General features: G+C 42.6%; 1 protein-coding gene across 3 annotated transcripts in view; it reads right to left on the reverse strand.

Moving 5' to 3' along the window:
* Window positions 1-19,387, reverse strand: part of zbtb24 (zinc finger and BTB domain containing 24) — a 100,397-nt gene that overhangs the window by 20,959 nt on the left and 60,051 nt on the right. The window contains exons 3-5 of one of the 3 annotated variants that reach the window (XM_067983892.1): window positions 16,622-17,619; window positions 11,344-11,511; window positions 717-800 (exon numbers count right to left, since the gene is read on the reverse strand). In XM_067983892.1, coding sequence (XP_067839993.1) covers window positions 717-800; window positions 11,344-11,511; window positions 16,622-17,579 — 1,210 coding nt within the window. In that variant the 5' untranslated portion in view covers window positions 17,580-17,619. Of the gene's footprint in view, window positions 1-716; window positions 801-11,343; window positions 11,512-16,621; window positions 17,623-19,387 lie in introns of all 3 variants that reach the window. The other 2 variants (XM_067983891.1, XM_067983893.1) reach the window with 2 other exon arrangements.

Genomic DNA, 19,387 nt, shown 5'->3' on the forward strand with positions numbered 1-19,387 from the left:
GCTTTAATTGCCTGCGGGATTCCCACCAGCGGGGGCTGCGCGCGCACGCCGGCGCGTCAGCGTGGAACCCGGAAGTGGGCGGGATCGAGGCGCGATCCGGTCCCGCTGCTCCATTTCGGGATTTTCGAGGCCCCCCCGCTGAGAACGCACCCGAGAGCGGGTGCTAAAATCGGCCCCTATGTATGCATCACAGATGTAAAGACAAACTTTATAACATATGTAATCTCTCCAATGAGAAGATATGTTCAATAACATGAGCAAGCTCTTAAATACTGTTGATGACGGTACTCGACCTTACGAAAGGGGGAACTAACTTGTAAATAAGTAAAACACCCAACATAAGAACAGTGTATTACAAAAGAATAAGTGAACTTGAAATAAGTTAATGTCTGAACCTACAAGGCTTACAGCATGCCACCTTCCTGATGCCACTCTCTGAAGAGTAACAAGGGTCAATTATATTGTCAATTTCATTGGTCAATTATATGGAGAAGAAAATACTTGGGATGATCACAAAGCAGTTACCCAATTCAGAGGTTCAGAGGGCATCAAAACCACAAGAGCAACATTCAGGCAATTTATAATGGTCATATTTTGACTTTATAAAAAAGGAACAGCTACCAGTGCAGGCAATACTTTTGGTTTGTAATTTTAAGAAGCTGGTACACCTGTTGGATTTCTGGGACTGATAATTAAAAAAACAATACACATTATACCTGTATGGACTCTGTAATGGCTCTTCAGTTGTCTCTTCTGAGTAAAAAACTTCCCACACTGGTCACAGTTAAAGGCCTTCTTTCCTTAAGATGAAAATTTAATTCTTAACCAAACTTTTCAAGAGAGATATAGATGTAACATATACACATATATAATATAGGCACTAGTGCAGGAACAGTACTGCATAATATTTTAATAAACATGTAGTATAACAACATATTGACAAAGTTTAAAAATAAATTAAAAAGTGTCGAATGTTTAGCCAATGGTAACGCAAATGGAGAGCAGCGTTTGCCTTTACTGATGTCTGCCTAATGTCGACAAATGCTTCCAAAATTACAGAAGCCTGTGTCAGGAAACATGTCTGACTTCACATTAACACAGGTCACTGACATTTCTGAACACTGCAAAACATTTGTCAGCACTATGGACGTAAGAACCTCGTCAAACATATCTTGCTCTCAACTAAGTGGAGTTGAGGTTGAAGATCAGCCATGATCTGATTGAATGGCGGAGCAGGCTCGAGGGGCCGTATGGCCTACTCCTGCTCCTATTTCTTATGTTCTTATGTTCTAAGGTTGTTTCGAACACACACGTATCCCAGGCTGTTAAAAGAAGCCAGGGAGGAAGTAGCTGAAGCTTTAACAATCATTTTCCAAACTTCACTGGATACAGGCGTAGTGCCGGAGGATTGGAGGACTGCTAACGTTGTACCGTTGTTTAAAAAGGGACCGAAGGATAGACCGAGTAATTACAGGCCAGTCAGTCTAACCTCGGTGGTCGGCAAATTATTGGAATCAATTCTGAGGGACAGGATAAACTGTGACTTAGAAAGGCACGGAGTAATCAAGGACAGTCAGCATGGATTTGTCAAGGGAAGGTTGTGACTGACTAACTTGATTGCATGACAAGGAGGATCGATGAGGGTAGTCTACATGGATTTTAGCAAGGCTTTTGACAAGGTCCCAAATGGCAGATTGGTCAAAAAAGTAAAGGCCCATGGGATCCAAGGCAATGTGGCAAATTGGATCCAAAATTGGCTCAGTGTCAGGAAGCAGAGGATAATGGTCGACGGGTATTTTTGCGACTGGAAGGCTGTTTCCAATGGGGTGCCACAGGGCTCGGTACTAGGTCCTTTGTTTTTTGTGGTTATACATTAACGATTTAGACTTAAATGTAGGGGGCATGATTAAGAAATGTGTGGATGACACAAAGATAGGCCGTGTGGTTGACAGTGACGAGGAAAGCTGTAGACTGCAGGAAGATATCAATGGACTGATCAGATGGGCAGAAAAGTAGCAAATGGAATTCAATCCGGAGAAGTGTGAAGTAATTCATTTGGGGAGAGCAAACAAGGCAAGGGAATACACAATAAATGGGAGGATACTGAGAGGTGTAGAGAAAGTGAGGGACCTTGGAGTGCATGTCCACAGATCCCTGAAGGTAGTAGGACAGGTAGATAAGGTGGTTAAGAAGGCATATAGAATGCTTTCCTTTATTAGCCAAGGCATAGAATATAAAAGCAGGGATGTTATGCTGGAACTGTATAAAACACCAGTTAGGCCGCAGCTTGAGTACTGCGCACAGTTCTGGTCACCACATTACAGGAAGGATGTAATTGCATTAGAGAGGGTGCAGAGGAGATTTACGAGGATGTTGCCAGGACTGGAGAATTTTAGCTATGGTGACAGATTGGATAGGCTGGGGTTGTTTTCCCTGGAATAGAGGAGGCTGAGGGGTGATTTGATTGAGGTGTACAAAATTATGAGGGGCCTAGATAGAGTGGATAGGAAGGACCTATTTCCCTTAGCGGAGGGGTCAATAACCAAGAAGCATAGATTTAATGTGGCTGGTAGAAGGATTAGAGTGGAAATTAGGAAAAATTTTTTTATCCAGTGGAACTCACTGCCTGAGAGGGTGGTTGAGGCAGAAACCCTCAACTCATTTAAAAAGTACCTGGATGTGCACCTGAAGAGCCGTGATCTGCAGGGCTACGGACCAAATGCGGGAAAATGGGATTAGGCTGGGTGGCTCGTTTCTCAGCCGGCACAGACACGATGGTCCGAACTGCCTCCTCCTGTGCCATAAATTTTCTATGATTCTATGATTTTATTCTACAGTAATTTACTCAATAAGCATATTTTAATCCCATTTGTTTTTTCAAGTCTCCTGTATCCACACTATTCTCTTGTTGAGAAGGTGGCCAGATAAACTTCTCCTATGCTTTTATTTAATATTCGTTCATGGGATGTGGGCGTCGCTGGCGAGGCCGGCATTTATTGCCCATCCCTAATTGTCCTTGAGAAGGTGGTGGTGAGCCGCCTTCTTGAACCGCTGCAGTCCGTATGGTGAAGGTTCTCCCACAGTGCTGTTAGGAAGGGAGTTCCAGGATTTTGACCCAGCGACGATGAAGGAACGGCGATATATTTCCAAGTCAGGATGGTGTGTGACTTGGAGGGGAACGTACAGGTGGTGGTGTTCCCTTGTACCTGCTGCCCTTGTCCTTCTAGGTGGTAGAGGTCGCGGGTTTGGGAGGTGCTGTTGAAGAAGCCTTGGCGAGTTGCTGCAGTGCATCCTGTGGATGGTGCACACTGCAGCCACTGTGCGCCGGTGGTGACCAATGGTGACCTATAACTGGTGCAATGACAACAGCCCGGGGTGCGTGACTACACTTGAAGTTTTCCTCACCCCAAAGAAGCATCCAATTTCTGCATGGATTAGTTAGGGAACGCGCTGTTTTCTGTTGTTCCTTTAGATTTTTCAGCTCTTTTATGTTAGATCACTCACATAGGTAAGTTATAACTCCCTGTGCCTTTGAGAGTGTCTTCACTAGCCTTACTATTTAGGTACATGTTTGGTAATGTTCCCAGAGATAACGAACAGAAAACACGGTCTATTAATTATTTTAAAGGTACTACGATTATCCTAGGTCTTCCTTCAGTCTTTAATAAGTGAAAGTGAATCACATGAGACCTCGTTCTAGGTTTAAACCGTGAAGCAAATTTACTGAACAATTAACCAATGAAATTATAATATGTCCACAGTGCAAATTCCATTATCTCTTTGACAGAATGAACAAAATATTAGATTTTTGTAACTGTCACCCCATTCAAAAATGACTAGTTCAGTTTTGAATATGAAAGCCAATCACGAAATCTGCATAAATTCAAATGTGCACTAGGTCCTTTCTCAAGCTTGATATCCTGGGAGGAGGGGGGTGACAAATGTATCATTCTAGCTGAGACAGTGCAAGTGACTATTTAAATTCTATGCCTGAATTAAAGGAATAGCTATCAGACCAAAACAAGAAAGAACTACTTCACTTTTGTCACGCATGCATATGCACATGAACCCAATGAGCATCAATAAATCACATTATCTATCCATAGCAATTATCAAATCTTAACATAACAACATTAAACATCATAAAATCAGAGAACCAAGAGATACCGTGAACATTTAAATCACATCTTACAACATTGAGGACCTGAAGTATTGGAAGTCAATATGTAGTTAATGATGGTTTCAATCATTTGAAATAAATGAAGCTGTATACATAGTAAATACAAATTAGGGATATAATAAATATAATACAATAAACACATCGGGGTAGTTTCCGCAAGATTGTGTTGGTTTTATCGACACAATCTGGCTGAAGCAGCGTAAAAGATTGCGGAATTTCTATTTACGCTGGGCGGAAATTATGTCTAGCGTAATTCGAGTTTCCGCGTTCTTTTGTGCTGTTTCAAAAATCATTGCGCTGAAGCCGGCACCACCCACAAAACTGGTCACGGCTCCAATCAAAATAACCAGGATGGCGCGTTTTCATCGACTGCGCCCATTCGAGGAGGGTCTTCAAATTGAGTTTGTTTTCTTAGGTGCACAGGCACTGGTATGCATGTTATAAACATTTTCAGATATTGAAAAATATTTAATTTATTAAGAAACTGACTTGTGTACACCAATGAAAGTAGCAAATGGTTCAGTATAGTTTTTTAAAGTCATTTTCAGTGATTTAAAATCAACTTACTCACAGGTGGACGACTAGACACTTAATAAAAATGCTTATTTTTTTGTGATAAACCCATTTTCAGCTGTACTAATAAAACTGCATCAGCTTACCATTCTTAAATACATCAATAAATATTTTTTATTGCAAAGAAAAAAAGAAACGATTACATTCTATTAAGCAGTTGGATTGCACTAGCTCATGGAAGATTTTACGTTTGTAACTATGCAAATGCATTTTAGCAAAAACTCGAACAGTAACCTAACCGGCGCAATTTTTGACCAAATAGCGATTGCGCCCAAAGCGGAAACTCTACCCCACCATTTTCAGTTTTCAGACTGCACTGTTGTTGGCCAAAGGCCTGTTACATTGGTTTCACTAGCATGGAAAACCAACATTTTGGCCAGAAGAAAAAATAAAATCAATGAATAATCTGAAATCAGGGCAGAGGCAACGAAAAGGGGACTGAGAAAAGCTGAAAAGTTTGTAACGGAGTTTTGAAGCTTCACGACAACTGGAAAAGCCAAAGTGGAATATTCATCACACAGATCACTAAACACCAAAACATTATATGGGATATGGGACATAAGTTTTGTAAGAAAATACATGCAAATCAAGGTGAACAGTACCTACAAGGAGATAAGTACTGTGCCTATTTATTTGAGATGCAGTCTGCTCAAACTGATAGCCTCTACACGTTTTGTCTCTAGTGGTCAAGTTATCATCCAAATTATTATGCTTTAAACAAAACTGTCCCTATTTCCTCCCCCAACACACAGGTTTGTATAAAAGTACACCAACATTATTTCACCACCACTATCTCCTAAAATGTTTAGAATTATGATCGATATATCATAGCAGGTACAGCACAGGAGGCGGCCATTCGGCCCATAGTGCCTGTGCCGGCTCTTTGAAAGAGCTATCCAATTAGTTTCATTCCCCTGTTCTTTTCCTGTAGCCCTGTAAATTTTTTCCCTTCAAGTATTTATCCAATTCCCTTTTGAAAGTTACTACTGAATCTGCTTTCACCATCCTTTCAGGCAGTGCATTCTAGATCATTACAACTTGCTGCGTAAAAAAATGTTTCCTCATGGCTCTTTTGCTGATCACCTTAAATCTGTGGCCTCTGGTTACTGACCTGTCTGCCACTGGAAACAGTTTCTCCTTATTTATTCTATTAAAACCGTTCATGATTTTGAACACCTCTATCAAATCTCCCCTTAACCTTCTCTGTTCTAAGAAGAACAACCCCAGCTTCTCCAGTCTATCCACATAACTGAAGTCTCTCATCCCTGGTACCATTCTAGTAAATCTCTTTTGCATCCTCTCTAAGACCTTAACATTCTTCCTAAAGTGCAGTGCCCAGAATTGAACACAATACTCCATCTGAGGCCTAACCGGTGTTTTATAAAGGTTTAGCATAACTTCCTTATTTTTGTACTCTGTGCCTCTAATAATAAAGCCGAGGATCCCATATGCTTTTTTAACAGCATTCTCAACTTGTCCTGCCACCTTCAAAGATTTGTGTATGTGAACCTCCAGGTCTCTCTGTTCCTGCACCCCTTTTAAAATTGCACCATTTAGTTTATATTGCCTCTCCTCATTCTTCCTACCAAAATGTATCACTTCACACTTCTCTGCGTTAAATTTCACCTGCAATGTGTCTGCCCATTTCATCAGTCTGTCTATTGTCCTCCTGAAGTCTGTTACTATCCTTCACATTGTTTACTACATTTACGAGTTTTGTGTCATCTTCAAACTTTGAAATTATACCCTGTATATCCAAGTCCAGGTCACTAATATATACTAAAAAGAGCAGTGGTCCCAATACTGATCCCTGCTGGGGAACACCATTGTATACTTCCCTCCAGTCTGAAAAAACCGTTCACCACTACTCTCTGCTTTCTGTCCCTTAGCCAATTTTGTATCCACGCTGCTACTGTCCCTTTAATCCCATGGGCTTTAATTTTACTAACAAGTCTATTGTGTGGTAGTTTATCAAATGCCTTTTGAAAGTCCATATACACAACACCAACCGCACTACCCTCATCAACCTTCTCCCATGCTTCATCAAAGAACTCAATCAAGTTAGTCAAACACAGTTTTCCTTTAATGAATCAGTGCTGACTTTCATTTATTAGCCCATACTTTTTTTAAGTGCCAATTAATTTTGTCCCGGATTATTATCTCTAAAGGTTTCCCCACCACCGACTTTAGGCTGTGTGAACTGTAATTGCCGGGTTTATCCCTCTCCCTTATTTTAAACAAGGGTGTGACATTTTCAATCCTCCAGTCCTCCGGCACCATCCCCATATCTAAGAAGGATTGGAAGATTGTGGTCAGAGCCTCCGCAATTTCAACCCTTACTTCCCTCAGTTACCTAGGATGCATCTCATTTGGACCGGATGTCCTTTCTACTTTGAGTATTGCCAATCTTTTAAGTACCTCCACTTTATCTATTTTTATCCTATCCAATATCGCTACTACCTCCGCCTTTACTGCTACAACGGCATAATCCTCTTCTCTAGTGAAGATGGATGCAAAATATTCATTTAGTGCCTCAGCCATGCCCTCTATCTCAACAAGAAGATCTCCTTTTTTTCCCCAAATCGGTCCCACCCTTCCTTTGACTACCCTTTCACTATTTATATAAGACTTTTGGGTTCCCTTTTATGTTAGCCACTAATCTATTCTCATACACCTTGCCCCTCTTATTTCCTTTTTTAGATCTCCTCTGTACTCAGCCTGGTTCTCTACTGTATTCTGAACCTTACATTCGTCATAAGTCTCCTTTTTCCGTTGCGTTTTAATCTCTATATCTTTAGTCATTCAGGGAGCTCTAGGTTTGGATGCCTTTCCTTTCTTCCTCATAGGAATGTGTCTACTCTGTTTTGCCTGCCAATGTTTGATTCCAATCCACCTGGGCAAGATCCCTTTTTAACTCACTGAAATCAGCCCTCCTCCAGTTTAGTATTTTCACATTTGTCCTTGTCCTTTTCCATAACTATTCTAAACCTCATGATATTATGATCACTGTACCCCAAATGTTCCCCCACTGAAACATGCTCCAATCACCCACTTCATTCTCCAGATCTAGATCCAGCAATCTTCCTTGTTGGGCAGGTAACACATTGTTTTACACTGTTACTGTCCCAGTCTATCTTGGGATAATTGACATCCCCCATTATCACTACTCTATAGTTCTTGCATCTTTCTGTAATTTGCCTGCAAATTTGCTCCTCTATCTCCTTCCCATAATTTGGTGGTTTATAGTACACACCCAGTAGTGTAATAGCTCCTCAATTGTTCCTTAAGTCTAAACAAATAGATTCTGACTTTGTCCCCTCAACTACATCATTCCTTTCCATTGCCATAATAATTTATTTGATCAATACTGCCACCCACCTCCTTTCTTTCCTTCCCTATCTTTCCTGAATACCTTGTAGCCAGGAATATTAAGTACCCAATCCTCCCCTTCTATGAGCCAGGTCTCTGTTATTGCCACTATATCATAGTCCATTTGATGACTTAAGCCTGCAGCTCACCAACCTTATTTACCAAGCTATGTGCATTTACGCCCAAACTCATCTTAGTCTGCCTCACATTTGCCTCCTGTCTGATCCCTCCTATTTCTGAACTCTCCTTTACTTTAGTGCTACTTGTCCCTCCCAGTCCTCTGTGCACCTTGTTTCTCCTCTCCAATGTTTCATCCTGGTGCTCACCCTCCCCCACAGTACTAGTTAACCTCCCCGCTAGGACATTGGTTCCAGCTCTGTTGAGGTGCAACCCGTCCATCTTGAACAGATCCCTCCTGCCCCAGAACTGGTCCCAATGCCCCAGGAATCTGAAGACCTCTCTCTTGCACCAGTCCTACACATTAACCTGTCTTATCCTACTATTCCTGCACTCACTAGCGCGTGGCAATGGGAGTAATCCAGAGATTACTACCTTTGAGGTCCTGCTTTTTAACTTCCTCCCTAGCTCCTGAAACTGTGACTGCAGGACCTCAGACCGTTTCCTTCCTATATCATTGGTTCCCACATGGACTGCTACTTCTGGCTGTTCCCCTTCTCCCCTCAAAATGTTTTGTACCCTCTCATGTGGTCTTCCAGGACACACAAAGTGTTCTGGAGTTCCCACATGGCACAGGATGTGCATGTGACGGGCTCCAGCTGTCCTGCCATGTTAGCCACAGTTTTATTTAAACTGTTTGTTTAGCTTTAAGACAATTTACTGTTTATCTAACACTAAAACACTAACACTACAAAACACTAACCAACCACTAAAGACACTAACCACTAAGAACAATGACCACTAAAACCACTAAATAATGAATTAAATACTTACTAACTTACCCTCGGCGCTCCTCCTTGTCTTGCAACGTCACTTTTTGACTTTTTCTTGATTTTTTAATTCCTCACGTGACTCCCTTTGTGCTCCGCTCAGCCGCCTCTCCCGAGCTGTGTGCTCCGCCCAGCCGCCTCTCCCGAGCTGTGTGCTCCGCCCAGCCGCCTCTCCCGAGCTGTGTGCTCCGCTCAGCCGCCTCTCCCGAGCTGTGTGCTCCGCCCAGCCGCCTCTCCCGAGCTGTGTGCTCCGCCCAGCCGCCTCTCCCGAGCTGTGTGCTCCGCTCAGCTGCCTCTCCCGAGCTGTGTGCTCCGCTCAGCCGCCTCTCCCGAGCTGTGTGCTCCGCTCAGCCGCCTCTCCCGAGCTGTGTGCTCTGCCCAGCCGCCTCTCCCGAGCTGTGTGCTCCGCTCAGCCGCCTCGCCCGAGCTGTGTGCTCCGCCCAGCCGCCTCGCCCGAGCTGTGTGCTCCGCCCAGCCGCCTCGCCCGAGCTGTGTGCTCCGCCCAGCCGCCTCGCCCGAGCCTTATCATTTGTGTGTTTTTTTTAAACTGATTGTTTGTGTTTGCATTTAAGCATCGAATGTTGATTGAAGTGAGTTGCTGATCTGAACACTTTAATAGAGCCAAGTAGATACAGTCGGAAGCCCAGATTGCTCCAGCAAATTGGTTATTTTAAATGTGAAGCCCAAATCCTTCACACTGTTTTAGAGTAAGCAACTTGTTCAAGCTAGTTTAGATGCTCAGAACAAGTTAAATATCTGCTTCATAGACTGGGAGCGGCTGGTTTTAGTTGACCAAATTTTTAAAGAATTCCTCTGTAGTTTAATGAACCAAGTGATATAGACTGAATTTGGGCACGGAGGAACAAATTCCTGAGAATTTTTTTTAAAGTTCCCTCACTTCCTCTTTAAGGATGTTGTATTATCATAATAGTCTTATTATGGCAAAATACTGACAATGTATACTTTTAGGCAAGTGCATAAAGAGGCTCTTTTACTGAAAGGTCACCATTCTAAATGGCACAAGGTAATTATGGATCAGGAAGGCCATTCAGCCCATTTGATTAATCAGTCCAGAGAGATCCTATACCCCTGCCACTTAAGCATCCATTTTTTTCTTAAATAACTACATGATAGCTTTGATTGATTATAACAGCAGTGCTGCTGGTTTCGTTTTTGAGAGATATGTCCAATACTCATTTTCGTTTGGAAGGACCAAAAAGGATTATAGCGCCTTTCACAACCGTAGAACTAACCAAAGTGCTTCACAGCCAAGGAAGTACTTTTGTAGCATAGTCACTGTCGCAAACAAACAGCAATCAGTTAAATGACCAGATAATCTGTTTTAGTGACGTCGATGGAGGGATAAATATTGGCCAGGGCACTGGGAGAACTCTCCTGCTCTTCTTCAATTAGTGCAAAGGGAGAACCTGAGAGCGCAGTTTACGGTCTCACCTGAAAGATGACACCTCGCGACAGTGCAAACTGCCTCAGTACTCCACTGGAATGTCAACCTAGAGTGGGGCTTGAACCCACGTCCTTCTGACTCAGAGTGCGAGAGTGCTACCACTGAGCCAAGGCTGACATAAAGACTGAACTGGGGAATCTGTAAAAATTGGTCAAGGGAGGGGGATGAGAAAGATTTGGCGGTATAAGTATTTTTGCATTTTAATTTAACAGTCAGAAGGACATAGGTTGAAGTTTAAAAAAAAATTCCAGAGTTTATTATAAAAAACACCAGCTTGGTGGCAGATAATTAATCACAGGCAGTAGTTCAATCATGGGGATACAGACGAATAATAAACTGTTTGACCTTTGCTCCTGTAGTTTATAGCATCTGAATTTCTCAAAAGGATTGATTTGTAATTCGCTGCTGTCCCTCTTGTAATCCCTTTCTAATCCTTATGTTATTCGATTTGTGTACAGTCTTCAGAACAGGATTTAAGCAAGCAGATCAGACCTGTGTACAGTACAATTCTGTGCCCATACTGATTTGATAACAACTTGATTAACTAATTGTTTAAATTTTGTTTGGGTTATCTAGTTATCTGACACATCTGGCAGCCCATTACCATCCTTAAGAACTTCTAAACTAAACTACTGAGAAAGGCACATAAATAAAATATTTATTCACCTAACATCATCTAGTTATGCAACCGATAAACAATGATTCACTGACATACGTTAACAAATAACCGGTCACATTACCAGACTTCACTAATTAGCTTGTAATTCAATAAAATTATATAAAAAAAGAACAAGGTGCAGAGTTATTACCTGTGTGTAGGCTCATATGCTCCAATAGAGAGTGCTTGGTGGTCAATGCCTTTCCACAAACTGTGCAGTGATAAGGACGCTCCCCGGTGTGCATTCGCTCGTGCACCTGCAGCGTGTGCTTCTGTGAAAATCCTTTACCACATTCAAAACACTTAAAAGGTCGCTCACCTACCGTGGAACAAAATATTTAAAAAATGCATGTTTAAATGTCATAATTTGCATTCAACCTTTGTGACCACAGAATTACGTGAAGCATTTTTGCTTCTTCTCTCTTGAAGGGGCTAACTTAGGAATAGGGGTAAGGCCATTTAATTCCTCGAGCCTGTTACGCCATTCAATTAGATCATGGCTGATCTGTATCTTAACTCTATCTACTTGCCTTGGTTCCGTAACCCATAATACTCTTGCCTAACAAAAATCTATCAATCTCAGTTTTGAAATTTTCAGGTGAACCCCAGCCTCATCAGCTTTTTGGGGGAGAGAGTTCCAGATTTCCACTACCCTTTGTGTGAAGAAGTGATTCCTGACATCACCCGTGAACTGCCTAGCTCTAATTTTAAGATTATACCCTCTTGTTCCAGACTCCCCCACGAGAGGAAATAGTTTCTCTCTATCTACCCTATCAACTCCTTTAATCATCTGAAACACCTCAATTAGATCACCCCTTAGTCTTCTATGTTCAAGGGAATGCAAGCTTAGTCGATGCAACAACTTGTATTGGAGTACAGTCCAGCAGATGACTGTGTCTCTCCAAATGCCTAATCTTCACGTGCAACTCTAGAGAGTGAATGTCTGTGTTTGACCATGGGGCAAACCACAGCTGAGCCCAATTTTGTCCTGAACCTTCCAGCAAATATTACTGGTGATCAGGAGCAGTAGCATTGGCTGTTCTTTCCTCTCCCTAGCCCAGGGCCACTGAGTCAACTGTAGACCCCCACTACTGCTGTGCTCGGCTGAGATCAGCCAACCCAGTGTAAAGCAGACACTGAACTTAACTGTGAGCTACCCTGGGGGCAAAGTCTATTTTCTTTTAAAACCAAAGGAAATTATTTGCATCAATAAAGTGTAAGGAAACAGCTTGAGCATATATGGAGAGTGCTGGATACCTCTCAGTCAATTACAAGCATCAATCCAATTGAGGAGTTCAAATAACACTGATAAATTGAGAGACTGAAACAAGAATAGCTTGCTCTCATCATCTGAATCCCAAGATTCGATTGTCTTAAATTCTTTGAGATATCTACTACTTAAAGTAACAAGGTCCACAAACAGCAAATAAGATAAATAACCAATAATCGCTTATGGTGATATTGGTGGGGGGATGAATATTGGCCAGGATACGAAGAGAACCTCCTGATCGTGATCGAAAAAAATAGCATGAGATCTTTCACGTCCACCTGAACAGGCAGACGGGGCCTAGTTTAATGTCTCATCTGAAAGACGACACCTCTGACAATGCAATACTTCCTCAGCACTGCACTGGAGATCGTGCCCATAATGGGCTTGAACTTTCTGTAGATTGACAGCTACTTATAAATCTCTGGCTCCTCCCCAAGGTCAGAAAAAACTAGCAGGAAATGACTGTTTTTCTTTATATTTTGAGGAAAAAAAGCCTCAAGACATGCTGCAGTTACAGGCATCGAACCACTGGTGGTGCGATTCGCCCAGATCGGCGCACAATTTTGTTTTCTTTCTATATGCAAAAAGACAACCCAGTTGATGGTGTAGTCGTAGCAGATGGATATTCTTTCCTCTGTCTACGTTTCTCTTATTGGTGACTATCGTATATTTATGGCCCCTAGTTTTGGACTCCCCCACAAGTGGAAACATCTTCTCTGTGTCTGCCCAATCGAACCCCTTCATAATTTTAAAGACCTCTGTCAGGTCACCTCTCAGTCTTTTCATTTCTAGAGAAAAGAGCCCCAGTCTGTTCATCCTTTCCTGATCGTTGTACAACAGCAAACTGGAAATTTAGTGATCAAAAGAAAAATCAGATTACCAGATAATTCAAACTAAGTAGCTTTGAATTAGAAAAAAAGTAGTCTGCATTACCAGGGCCATCAATTTAAAATCAAATTGCATTTTTATAAACTCATATTCCGGGATTTGTGTGTGTTTGGCAGATCGAATTCCATGCATCAGTTAGTGTTTGTATGAAAACTTATCAGGGCATTGATTAACATATGTTCCTTTTCTTACGTACTCAACTTTGTTTAAAGCCCAAGATGCACAGCAAAGCATTTGGCAGTAATAGGAAGGAGGGGTCGTAGGATATAGCCGGGGGTGGGGGGGGGGGATGGAGTTAGGTTTTAGAGCGTCGGAGGGGGTTTAGTAACACAGGATGAGGATCGGTCCTGAGGTTTGGCAGCACAGGTGATGGTCCAAGGGCCCAAAAGCACTGTGGAAGGGAAACATGGGTTTTGACAGATCTGGGGAATGGAATATGAGGTCTATCAGCCTAGATGGAGGGTCCGATGGTCTAATGCTGCTAGAATGGAGGAAAAAGTATTTGGAAGAAGGTGGAAAACAATCTCCCCAGAGACAGTGTTCTTTCATTGTTTTTTGAAGAACAAATTTATGGTGTCAGACACAGTAAATAAGTAGATGGCTGTTTTAATAAGCATAAATTGCACATACAGTATAAGCAATCCTTAGTAGATACATCGTTTGTAACAAAATGACCATATAAAATATTTGAAAGTTCATGTTTCCATGTGGGTTTTGAGTGTGGGAGTGGGAGGTTCTGGAAAGGAGCATCTAAGCCTTTTTATTACTGTAGTGACTTGCAGTCCACTTGTTCAATGGATAGTCATTGTATGTTAATTAGGGAAATTCTTCCATATCATTGTTTCAGTGCTATCCCAACCACAAAACAAAAAAAAGTTATTCATGTGTTCAGGATAACTTTCGGAACCTGTACATTTCCGGGCCAACGAGGAAGGAGGCATTGCTGGACTTGGTTCTAGGGAATGAGGCGGGCCAAGTGGAGCAAGTGTATGTGGGGGTGCATTTAAGGAACAGCGATCATAGTATCATAAGGTTTAGAATAGCTATGGAAAAGGACATGGACCACTCTAAAGTAAAAATACACAATTGGAGGAGGATCAATTTCAATGGGATGAGAACAGATCTGGCCCGGGTAAATTGAAATCAAAGATTGTCAGGCAAAACTGTAATTGAACAGTGGGCGGCCTTTAAGGAAGAGATGGCTCGGGTACAGTCTAGGCACATTCCCACGAGGCAGAAAGGTAGGGCTACTAAAGCCAGAGCTCCCTGGATGACAAAAGAGATAGAGAGTAAGATGAAATGAAAAAAAGGGGCATATGACAGATGCCAGGTTGATAACACAAGTGAGATATAGGAAGTTCAGAGGGGAAGTGAAAAAGGAAAAAAGAGGGGCAAAGAGAGAGAGTATGAGAATAGACTGGCAGGCAACATAAGAGGGAATCCAAAAGTCTTCTACAGGTATATAAATAGTAAACAGGTAGTAAGAGGAGGGGTGGGGCCGATTAGGGACCATAAAGGAGATCTACTCATGGAGGCAGAGGGGATGGCCGAAGTACTAAATGAGCGCTTTGCATCTGTCTTTACCAAGGAAGAAAATGCTGCCAGAGTCTCAGTAAAGGAGGATATAGTTGAGGTACTGGATGGGCTAAAAATTGACAAAGAAGTATTTGAAAGGCTAGCTGTATTTAAAGTAGATAAGTCACCTGGTCCGGATGGGATGCATCCTAGGTTGCTGAGGGAAGTAAGGGTAGAAATTGCGGAGGAACTGGCCATAATCTTCCAAACATCCTTAGATACGGGGGTGATGCCAGAGGACTGGAGAATTGCAAATGTTACACCCTTGTTGAAAAAAGGGTGTAAGGATAAACCCAGCAACTACAGGCCAGTCAGTTTAACCTCAGTGGTGGGGAAACTTTTAGAAACGATAATCCGGGACAAAATTAACAGTCACTTGGACGAGAGTGGATTGATTAGGGTAAGCCAGCATGGGTTTGTTAAAGGCAAATAGTGTTTAACTTACCTGATAGAGTTTTTTGATGAGGTAACAGAGAGGGTAGATGAGGGCAATGCAGCTGATGTGGTGTGTACAGACTTTCAAAAGGCATTTGATAAAGTGCTGCATGGTAGGTTTATCATCAGGATTGCAGCCCATGGAATAAAGGGGGCAGTAGCAACATGGATACAGAATTGGCTAAGTAACAGAAAAAAGAGTAGTGGTGAATGGTTGTTTTTCGGAGTGGAGGGAGGTGTACAGTGGTGTTCCCCGGGGTCAGTGCTGGGACCACTGCTTTTTTTGATATATATTAATGACTTGGACTTGGGTGTACAGGGCACAATTTCCAAATTTATAGAGGACAAAAAACTTGGAAGGGCAGTGAACAATGAGGAGGATAGTGATAGACTTCAAGAGGATACAGACGGGCTGGTGGCATGGGTGGACATGTGGCAGATGAAATTTAACACAGAAAAATGTGAAGTGAGGCATTTCGGTAGGAATAACAAGGTGAGGCAATATAAACTAGAGGGCACAACTGTAAAAGGGATGCAGGAACAGAGAGATCTGGGGGTATATGTACACAAATCGTTGAAGGTGGCAGGGCAGGTTGAGAAAGCGGTTAAAGCATACGGGATCATGGGCTTTATAAATAGAGGCATAGAGTACAAAAGTATGGAAGTTATGATGAACCTTTATAAGACACTGGTTCGGCCACAACTGGAGTATTGTGTCCAGTTTTGGGCACCGCACTTTAGGAAAGATGTGAAGGCCTTAGAGAGGGTGCAGAAGAGATTTACTAGAATGATTCCAGGGATGAAGGACTTTAGTTACGTGGATAGACTGGAGAAGCTGGGGTTATTCTCCTTGGAACAGAGACAGTTGCGAGGAGATTTGATAGAGGTATTCAAAATCATGAAGGGTGTAGACGGAGTAGATAGAGAGAAAATGTTCCCATTGGCAGAAGGGTCAAGAACCAGAGGACACAGATTTAAGGTGATTGGCAAAAGAAGCAAAGGTAACATGAGGAAAAACTTTTTTACACAGCGAGTGTTATGATCTGGAATGCTCTGCCCGAGTGGGTGGTGGAGGCAGATTCAATCACGGCCTTCTAAAAGGAACTGGATAAGTACTTGAAAGGAAAACATTTGCAGGACTACGGGGAAAGGGCGGGGGAGTGGGACTAGCTGGATTGCTCGTGTAGAGCCGGCGCAGAATCGATGGGCCGAATGGCCTCCTTCCGTGCTGTAACCTTTCTATGATTCTATGATTGCTTACCTGTGTGTGTCCTTCGATGTATGGCCAAGAAGTGGTGATTTTTAAAAACTTTGTTACAGTCTTCGCATCTAGCCTCCACATCCGGATACTTTCTCTTCCTCCCTCGTTTCCTTACTTCTTCCTGTTCCTCCTCTACCGTGCCAAGCTTGTATCCCATTAACTTAATAGGCCTTTGAATTCTACGGTTGCTATAGCGGCTACGACTCACCAGTGCTGCTATTTTATGTTCATAATCTTCTGTCTGGGAATCTGCGTCAGCATCAGTATCACAACGGTCTTCTGGTTCTAATGCCTTACAGCTTTGTCTGCCTTCACTCGCAACCTTACTGCTCGTTTTACAATTGGTTTCCTCTGCAGGTTGTTCAAATTTGCTTTGATGTTCTTGTGGGTCAGTTGGAGTCCCACTGTCAACTTCACTCCTTTCTGCTTGCACCTGCTCACATTTTCGAGGCCTTCCCCTCTTGCGTTTTGGCTTTGAGGGCTGATCTTCATCAACTTTGGGTTCCACAACTACTACTTTAATTCCATTAGAAGCCAACGATAGCTTAACATGTAAATGGTTGTGCTGATAGTCTGAGTATGCTTTTATCAAATCATTCACTTTCAGAACCTCAGCAGTGGTCACGATGTGCTCAATGGACTTTTCAGTTACATTCAGTCGGCCAGTGTATATGAATTCCAGCACAGTGCTGAACGTGTCTGCAGCCATTCCATCTAGCATATAAATAGCCTGGCCTTGCTGGTGCTCATCAGCAAACATCAGAGAGAAATACTCGCTGCTGGCAGCAAGCAGTGCTTTGTGAGCTTTGAAGTGAACATCCTCAACAATTAGAGTGATATCACACAAGAAATCTCTTTTTCTTTGTTCTTCAAAGTTGGTTAGAACAGTATCCTTGTGAGTCTTAGATTGGATGACAAGAGAAGAGGGAGGTGGGACACCAGGCAATGTCTCGGCCATCTTGGTGATACTCAGTCAAACATACTTCTGACTGGCATACCTACTAATAAAAAAAAACATAAGTAGTAAAACCCTTACTCATTCACGTTCACAAAATAAGCATACCTTGTTTAAGTAACACAACTACATGTATTACTAAAAGTATCGCCAATAGGGTTACTTAGTATTTGTGATGTTTGTCACATAGATTTCGATTCAAGCAGCAATGCAGATCTCAGATCACATTTGTGTTTGTGTTCTGCTTGGTATCAATGTGGTACAGAAAAAAAATTACATGTCCTCCAACATGCAGAGTGTGCCACTCTTAACTCATCATCTTAAATTGTTCTTTCCTTCTGTGGCAGGCCGATAGTCGCCAGTACTTCATCTCAGTGCTTTATAGCTCAACATGCTTTCTCCAGATGCAAGTCAAGTTTGGAAGAACAAAATCTGTAATTGTACTGCTGGGTATTTTTCATATTCAAGAGGACATAGTTAGAAATTTCACTAAATATTATGCTTCAGTGAAATCCTAGGGACAACAGTGAATTGCGATATGCTCTATGTAATTATTGCATGCTGAAACAAAAGCATGCATCCTTCATTAACTCATAGGCTGCCCAACTATACGTTAAATTCCAAATATAAATTGTGATATAATCTAATGAACCTTTCATTTAGTATGCTATAATCTTACATCCATTTCCCCTTGTTTGAGATCACTCAATCACTGGAACAAGTGGAACAGCAGAATTGTATTCCAGCACAATCTGTAACCTCATGGCCCGGCATATTCCTCACTCTACCATTACCAACAAGCCAGGGGATTAACCCTGGTTCAATGAGGAGTGTAGAAGAGCATGCCAGGAGCAGCACCAGGCGTACCTAAAAATGAGGTGCCAACCTGGTGAAGCTACAACTCAGGACTACATGCCTGCTAAACAGCAGAAGCAACATGCTATAGATAGAGCTAAGCGATTCCACAACCAACGGATCAGAACAAAGCTCTGCAGTCCTGCCACATCCACTCATGAATGGTAGTGGACAATTAAACAACTAACGGGAGGAGGAGGCTCTGCAAACACCCCCATCCACAATGATGGCGGAGTCCAGCACGTGAGTGCAAAAGACAAGGCTGAAGCATCTTCAGCCAGAAGTGCTGAGCAGATGATCCATCTCAGCCTCCTCCCCACCATCACAGAAGCCAGTCTTCAGCCAATTCGATTCACTCCACATGATATCAAGAAACGGCTGAGTGCACTGGATACAGCAAAGGCTATGGGCCCCGACAACATCCTGGCTGTAGTGCTGAAGACTTGTGCTCCAGAATTAGCTGTGCCTCTAGCTAAAATGTTCCAGTATAGCTACAACACTGGCATCTACCCGACAATGTGGAAAATTGCCCAGGTATGTCCTGTCCACAAAAAGGAGGACAAATCCAATCCGACCAATTACCGCCCCATCAGTCTACTCTCAATCATCAGCAAAGTGATGGAAGGTGTCATCGACAGTGCTATCAAGCGGCACTTACTCACCAATAACCTGCTCACCGATGCTCAGTTTGGGTTCCGCCAGGACCACTCGGCTCCAGACCTCATTACAGCCTTGGTTCAAACATGGACAAAAGAGCTGAATTCCAGAGGTGAGGTGAGAGTGACTGCCCTTGACATCAAGGCAGCATTTGACCGAGTGTGGCACCAAGAAGCCCTAGTAAAATTGAAGTCAATGGGAATCAGGGGGAAAACTCTCCAGTGGTTGGAGTCATACCTAGCACAAAGGAAGATGGTAGTGGTTGTTGGAGGCCAATCATCTCAGCCCCAGGGCTTTGC

Source organism: Heptranchias perlo, chromosome 5 (genome assembly GCF_035084215.1).
Source record: "Heptranchias perlo isolate sHepPer1 chromosome 5, sHepPer1.hap1, whole genome shotgun sequence".
Lineage (NCBI taxonomy): Eukaryota > Metazoa > Chordata > Chondrichthyes > Hexanchiformes > Hexanchidae > Heptranchias > Heptranchias perlo.